At 43.8% G+C, this 8,260-nt stretch overlaps 1 protein-coding gene across 2 annotated transcripts in view; it reads left to right on the forward strand.

The window, feature by feature from the left end:
• Positions 1–7,244, forward strand: part of kirrel1b (kirre like nephrin family adhesion molecule 1b) — a 66,432-nt gene extending 59,188 nt beyond the window's left edge. For both annotated transcript variants that reach the window (XM_014141084.3, XM_014141086.3), the window contains exon 15: positions 312–7,244. In XM_014141084.3, coding sequence (XP_013996559.2) covers positions 312–1,055 — 744 coding nt within the window. In that variant the 3' untranslated portion in view covers positions 1,056–7,244. The remainder of the gene's footprint in view (positions 1–311) is intronic.
• Positions 7,245–8,260: the final 1,016 nt, after the last annotated feature.

Below are 8,260 nucleotides of genomic sequence, written 5' to 3' on the forward strand. Positions count from 1 at the left end.
CTCAAATTGGAACACTCTTGCATGTAATAAGCAAAAAGCTCACTATCACCTCATCTCTATCCTACAACAATACAACACACAACATGACTACATCACACCTCAAATATGCCCAAACAGGATTGGGGTGAATTCGAATTGGAGGCAGTTAATTCAGGAAGTAAACTGAAATTCCAATTCAATAATTTATTTTAAATGTAAATCACTTACTGAATGCACTGCCTTTAATTAGAAATACCCACAACCCTGACCACACCTCAAACTCAAACCTGTGTAAAAATCACTCGCTATTCCCTCATCATGTTTGTTCTTAGGACCCAACGAACGGCTACTATAACGTCCGGGCGACCACCCACAACGAGGCCAGGCCGTCCTCCCACTCCATGCTGTACCAGGGAGAGTTCCGGACCTCCAACCCTCCAGGGGGAGCTACAGGTGCTACCTCCAGTGGCCCAGCAGGGGGTCCCGGAGGGGCAGTGGCTGCAGGAGGGGTCCCAGGAGTCCCAGGGTCAAGGGCAGGGTGCTATGACCCCAGACCTCCATCCAGGATGTCTCATACCAACTACCCCCAGTTCAACACCTTCACCAGGGCAGGCCCGAGCCAAGTCCCGCCCAACACCAACCACCCCTCCAACCCCTCCCACCCCGCCCACCCCTCCCATCCTGCCTCACAGACCACCGACTTCCCCGGAGACTGCGGACTATTGGACAACAACAGTCAGCTGACCTATGACAACTATGGCTATCCCGCCCAGTACTCTACCTATCGGATGGGCTTTGCCCCGCCCCTGGAAGGAGGGCCGGCCTATGAGGTCTACCCAACTGGACAAGGGGTGGGACCAGGGCCAGTGCAAGGACCAGTCCAAGGACAAGGCCCATGTCCGGGTCCTGAAACTGTGCTGGGGAATTATGGGGCAACCCGCTTCTCCTACACTTCTCCTCCTAGTACTGACTACTCTCCTCCTGGTACTGACTACTCTCCTCCTGCTACTGACTACTCTCCTCCTGGTACTGAGTACAACCAGAGACACACTCAGAGGATGCAGACACACGTGTGAGAGAGATGTATTCTGTAATACATAGTGATACTTGTTTTCATACATGCGTACATACATATAAACACAGACACACACACAAACACACACACACACTTGTTGGAGAGATAAATGTATTCTCTCTATGCTTTCTGTATCGCATACATACACACACAAACAAACTCAAACAATCTGACACAGTTTCTCTCAAATGTTTTATTGTGTGCAATCTTCAGCTCCAAGAGCTGAAAAAGCGAAAGCCACAATCAAGAGGGGAGACATGATAAGAGAAAGAGAGGCTGGAAGTACTTTTCTTAAACTAAGAGGGGATTCAGCAGAGGTTGATTACTTACATGTTAATAGACAGTGTCCAGATCCATCTCTTCTCTATTGGAATTTCCATCCCTCTCTCTTTCCTCTCACACCACCTCTGTATATAATCTCAGTGGGGTAGATGATTTTAACCTTAGTATAACCTTGTATAAACGTACTGTATACAGATACAGCTGCTGAACTTTTCTCCTTATTTTACACCCTCTTACACGCCTTTAAATTCACAGAAACACACACACACACACACACACACACACACACACACACACACACACACCCTCTTACACGTTGAAAGAGACAGTGTTGCGTCCCAGCTGTGCTCAGGCAAGGCGACAGCTTGTACTCCGTATGTGGAGCTCTTTTTAACATGCTTCTTCTCCATGCCGCCACAAACTGCTCAACCGGCATGGCCAAAGGGCTTCAAGAAGTGAATTAAAGGGAAATATGGGGTGTCTCCCAAATTTCACCATATTCCCTATGTAGTGCACTACTTTTGACTGAGGCTCATAGGGCTCTGGTCAAAACTAGTTCACTATATAGGGAATAGGGTGCCATTTGGGACAAAGACAAAGGCATCATGGTATAACAGCCATTACACCAATATGGCGATTTGACATCTGACAAGATAAAGAATGACCTTGTGCTTGACACCTAGAAGGTACGGTGAGGTAACTCTAACCATGTTAACAGTGAGGTAACTCTCTCCATGGTAACAGTGAGGTACTTCTCTCCATGGTAACAGTGAGGTACCTCTCTCCATGTTAACAGTGAGGTACCTCTCTCCATGTTAACAGTGAGGTACCTCTCTCCATGGTAACAGTGAGGTAACTCTCTCCATGGTAACAGTGAGGTAACTCTCTCCATGTTAACAGTGAGGTACCTCTCTCCATGTTAACAGTGAGGTACCTCTCTCCATGGTAACAGTGAGGTAACTCTCTCCATGGTAACAGTGAGGTAACTCTCTCCATGGTAACAGTGAGGTAACTCTCTCCATGGTAACAGTGAGGTACCTCTCTCCATGGTAACAGTGAGGTACCTCTCTCCATGTTAACAGTGAGGTACCTCTCTCCATGTTAACAGTGAGGTACCTCTCTCCATGGTAACAGTGAGGTACCTCTCTCCATGGTAACAGTGAGGTACCTCTCTCCATGGTAACAGTGAGGTACCTCTCTCCATGGTAACAGTGAGGTGTATGTGTGGACTGTATGGACAATGAAATAGGGTTTGTATACAGTATACCACTTACAGCATGTAGAGCAACCTATAGGGGAAGAACGGAGCTGTAGCAGGCTTCTTCAAATGCTTCTTCCTCCTCCTCTGTATTTTCTATCTCATCGCAATACATATCTACCCCACATTTCACTCATCTGAGGTCAATACGGTGTGTTTGGGAAGCGGGGGAAAGAGCTTTTGTGATAAAATGAATCTTTACAGTTTGTACAAATTCCCCCAACCCCCCCACCCTCAAATATTATTGTATTTGTCTCTGTCACTTGCACAGTAGAGTAGATCTTTCCCCATATTTATACCTAAATAGAAGAAAAAGAAGCAAAAAAACCAACACATTCAGAAAAGTTTTATAGTATTTTTATAAGGGGTTGCAGACCAAAGGTTCAGAGGTTTGGGTGACATTCACTTGTACAATTCGATGTTCTGAGGCTTCTGTGTCCAGGTTCATTCACTGTTGAGTTTCTATCTGGTCATGTTGTTGTTTTTGTAGACTAGGTCTGTGTCCCAAATGGCACCCTGTCCCCTATATAGTGCACAACTTTTGACCAGAGCCCTATGGGCTCACTGGCTCACCATAGGGCTCTTGTCAAAAGTAGTGCACTATATAGGGAATAGGGTGCCTTTTGGGATGTAGTCATGATGGTGTAGTCTTGAAACTAAAGCATCAAGGGCTCTTGGGGGGGAAAATAAAATTGTACTCTACGTGTAGTTTGATGCTGGCAATGGTACACTTTGAGATTGGTGCTGAGTGACCAATGCTGGTACTGTCTGTCCAGTGGCCTGTACGTATGATATAATATTTGGTACTTTGCTTTACCCCATCTGGTATTGGGCACAGTGCTCTATAGTGGTGGATGTGAAGGCCTACACACAGTGGCTCTGTATCTGTGGGTAAACTCTGATCATGCAATTCACCCTCATTATTTCACTTAGGTACGTTGACAATCATTGTTGATTTGCCTTCACATGCAGTGGTAATCTCCTCTGTGGAGAGGTGTGTGGGTAGTCATGGAAACAGGGGTTCCATCCCAAACAGCATCCTATTCCCTATTTAGTACACTACTAGGCTCTGGTCAAAAGTAGTGAACTACATAAGGAATAGAGTGCTGTTTGAGACGCAGGCAGGAAAGGAACTCATGCTGGAGGAAAGAGGTGGAGCAGTCCATCAGTAGGGCCGTGTTTCAGCACTCTGCTATGACTGTCCTAAATGGTGCCCTAATGCATAGAATGACATATAGAACCCATACATAACATATTGGATCTTTGTGCCCTATTCTCTATAGGGTGGCACACAATTGGCCCAGCGTGGTCCGGGTTTGGCCGGGGTAGGCCGTCATTGTAAATAAGAATTTGTTCTTACGTGACTTGCCTAGTTAAATAAAGGTTCAATTAAAAAATATATACAGTTGAAGTTTACATACACCTTAACCAAATACATTTAAACACAGTTTTTCACAATTCCTGACATTTAATCCTAGTAAAAATTCCCTGTCTTAGGTCAGTTAGGATCACCACTTTATTTTAACAATGTAAAATGTCTGAATAATAGTAGAGAGAAGGATTTCTTTCAGCTTCTATTTCTTTCATCACATTCCCAGTGGGTCAGAAGTTTACATACACTCAATTAGTATTTGGTAGCCTTGCCTTTAAATAGTTTAACTTGGGTCAAACGTTTCGGGTAGCCTTCAACAAGCTTTCCACAATAAGTTGGGTGAATTTTGGCCCATTCCTCCTGACAGAGCTGGTGTAACTGAGTCAGGTTTGTAGGCCTCCTTGCTCGCACATGCTTTTTCAGTTCTGCCCACAAATTTTTAATAGGATTGAGGTCAGGGCTTTGTGATGGCCACTCCAATACCTTGACTTTGTTGTCCTTAAGCCATTTTGCCACAACTTTGGGGTCATTGTCCATTTGGAAGACCCATTTGCGACCAAGCTTTAACTTCCTGACTGATGTCTTGAGATGTTGCTTCAATATATCCACATAGTTTTCCCTCCCTCATGATGACATCTATTTTGTGACGTGCACCACTCCCTCCTACAGCAAAGCACCCCCACAACATGATGCTGCCACCCCCGTGCTTCACGGTTGGGATGGTGTTCTTCAGCTTGCAAGCATCCCCCTTTTTCATCCAAACATAACGATGGTCATTATGGCAAACAGTTCTATTTTTGTTTCATCAGACCAGAGGACATTTCTCCAAAAAGTAGGATCTTTGTCCCCATGTGCAGTTGCAAACCGTAGTCTGGCTTTTTTTATGGCGGTTTTGGAGCAGTGGCTTCTTCCTTGCTGAGCGGCCTTTCAGGTTGTTGATATAGGACTCGTTTTACTCTGGATATACTGTAGATACTTTTATACCTGTTTACTCCAGCATCTTCACAAGGTCCTTTGCTGTGGTTCTGGGATTGATTTGCACTTTTCGCACCAAAGTACGTTCATCTCTAGGAGACAGAACGCATCTCCTTCCTGAGAGGTATGATGGCTGCGTGGTCCCATGGTGTTTATACTTGCGTATGAACGTGGTACCTTCAGTCGTTTGGAAATTGCTCCCAAGGATGAACCAGACTTGTGGAGGTCTATAATTTTTTTTCTGAAGTCTTAGCTGATTTCTTTTGATTTTCCCATGATGTCAAGCAAAGAGGCACTGAGTTTGAAGGTAGGCCTTGAAATACATCCACAGGTACCCGTTCAATTGACTCAAATTATGTCAATTAGCCTATCAGAAGCTTCTAAAGCCATGACATCATTTTCTGGAATTTTCTAAGCTGTTTAAAGGCACAGTCAACTTGGTTTATGTAATCTTCTGACCCACTGGAATTGTGATACAGTGAATTATAAGTGAAATAATCTGTCTGTAAACAATTGTTGGAAAAAGTACTTGTGTCATGCACAAAGTAGATGTCCTAACCGACTTGCCAAAATTATAGTTTGTTAACAAGAAATTTGTGGAGTGGTAGAAAAACGAGTTTAATGACTCCAACCTAAGTGTATGTAAACTTCCGACTTCAATTGTATATATAGTGCGCAACTTTTGATCAGAGCCCTATGGGTCCTTGTCAAAAGTAGTCCACTATATAGGGAATAGGGTTCCATTTGATTTGTAACTATAATGTTGCTGCCAACCACGGATTAGAGTAGTCAGAACTCCATCTTTGATCTCTGTTTCTACCGGAGTCCTTCTATACAACTTTTCTTCCAGATCTCACCTTTTCTTCCAGATCTCACAATTTCTTCCAGATCTCACCATTTCTCCCCAGATCTCACCTTTTCTCCCAGATCTCACCTTTTCTCCCAGATCTCACCTTTTCTCCCAGATCTCACCTTTTCTCCCAGATCTCACCATTTCTTCCAGATCTCACCATTTCTCCCAGATCTCACCATTTCTCCCAGATCTCACCATTTCTTCCAGATCTCACCATTTCTTCCAGATCTCACCTTTTCTCCCAGATCTCACCATTTCTCCCAGATCTCACCATTTCTCCCAGATCTCACCATTTCTTCCAGATCTCACCATTTCCTCCAGATCTCACCATTTCTTCCAGATCTCACAATTTCTTCCAGATCTCACAATTTCTCCCAGATCTCACAATTTCTTCCAGATCTCACCATTTCTTCCAGATCTCACCATTTCTCCCAGATCTCACCATTTCTTCCAGATCTCACCATTTCTCCCAGATCTCACCATTTCTTCCAGATCTCACCTTTTCTCCCAGATCTCACCTTTTCTTCCAGATCTCACCTTTTCTTCCAGATGAAAACATAGGAGTAGATTAGAGATTATAGCTAGCTGTAAATAAACATCTGTTTGACAGGTTGGCCCTCTGTTCAAAAGATATAACTACCTTCATAAACTCATTCCAATCTTGTTCGTTCCTCATGCATCATTTTATCATTTCATCAAATGCCTTCCACATATGAAGTCAGTATTATAGTCGTCATATTATATTCATGGTGTTATTATGCCACCAATGAAGGTGACACTAGGGTGTTTAAACTTTTATACACATCCTGTATCGTTTACTTGTTGTCTGTGTAGGCCTCTGTGTGTATGTAACGGGGGTCACGGCCAACCTATTCCCTATATAGTGCTCTGCTTTCCACCAGGGCCCATAGGAATCTGGTGAATAGTAGTGCACTATGTATGGAATAGGGTGCCATTTGGGACTAGCCTCAGACAAAGGGAGTGGTGATACACTTACATGGCCAAAATTAATGCACAATTAATCCACACCAGATGGGATAGATGTCTATCCTACCCAGGCCTAACCTAGGTCTCAGTGGACAGTACTAAGGTGCTCTGAGCTGTTCTCTGCTATCTCTGACCAGGACTGATTTACAGATGTTGTTTGGTAGCAGTCTCAGGCCGGGATTCAATCCCAGGAGCCTTAGAGAGCAGCGCACTAGTGTAAAGGCATTTTCCAAGATGCTCGCAGCGATTGGATTCACGATAAATGACTGTATAGTTTGAGCGTATTAATACATTTTAAAAGTATGCTTTGCTTCACAACACACCTTGGATTGAATCCCGGTTATGTTGTGTTTGGAATCTCTAATCTAATGGGAGTCAAAAGACAAAACAACAGAAATGAACAATGCAGACAAACCAATGCAGCAGCCATTTGTGTTTACAATACAACTGTGTGTATGCGTGACCTCTGATCCTGGTGTTTTGAGTGTGTGTGTGTGTGTGTGTGTGTGTGTGTGTGTGTGTGTGTGTGTGTGTGTGTGTGTGTGTGTGTGTGTGTGTGTGTGTGTGTGTGTGTGTGTGTGTGTGTGTGTGTGTGTGTGTGTGTGTGTGTGTGTGTGTGTGTGTGTGTGTGTGTGTGTGTGTGTGTGTGTGTGTGCGCGTGCGTGCGTGCGTGCTTGTGGAAAGGGGACATTGGGCTGTGAAAACATGGGGAAAGCGAAAGAAGGAGAGACCGAGAGAGTTGTATCCTAAATTGTTGACTGGTTGTATCCTAAATTGTACCCTATTCCTTACCAAGTGCAATAATTCTGTCCAGAATCCTATGGGCCCTGGTCAAAACCGTTGCCCAATATAAGGAATAGGATGCCATTTGGGATGTAATCATGGACCCATCATGTGGCCATAGGACATGAAGAATGAGCCGACTGAGTCCAATCATTCTTCATGCTGCTGGTGAGTTAACAGAGGGCTCCAAAAATGTCCATGATTGACACAAATGGAACCCTATAGATGTACGATCTTAATTTGAGCCAGTTTGCTAGAGCAAGAAAATAATCCTGCAGCAAAAGGAAATGGGAATTATTATGTGAATTATAATTAATGGACATTTTTTGTAGGGGTTGATAATTTTCTCGTTGGGGCAAATCAAGTCAGACATTTTAAAGTGGAAATTACAAACTTTAGTAGTCTTTTTAACCTTGAATACACTACAAGTTAGCATTTTCTGCTGTGCAGGAAAATTCCCAGCAATAAAAGAGTGATCAAATTAGATCCTACATCTGTATTCCCAGTATAGTGCTGACCAGAGCCCTAGTCAAAAGTAGTGCTTGACTATAGTACTATGGGACCTGGGGCACTGTATGTGTGTACACCAGTGGAGGTGGGTGGGAGGAGGTATAGGAGGACAGGCTCATTGTAATGGCTGGAATAGAATGAACGTAACGGTATCAAACAAATCAAATTTACAGAAACCATGTTTGA

Source organism: Salmo salar, chromosome 14 (assembly GCF_965601325.2).
Source record: "Salmo salar chromosome 14, fSalSal1, whole genome shotgun sequence".
Lineage (NCBI taxonomy): Eukaryota > Metazoa > Chordata > Actinopteri > Salmoniformes > Salmonidae > Salmo > Salmo salar.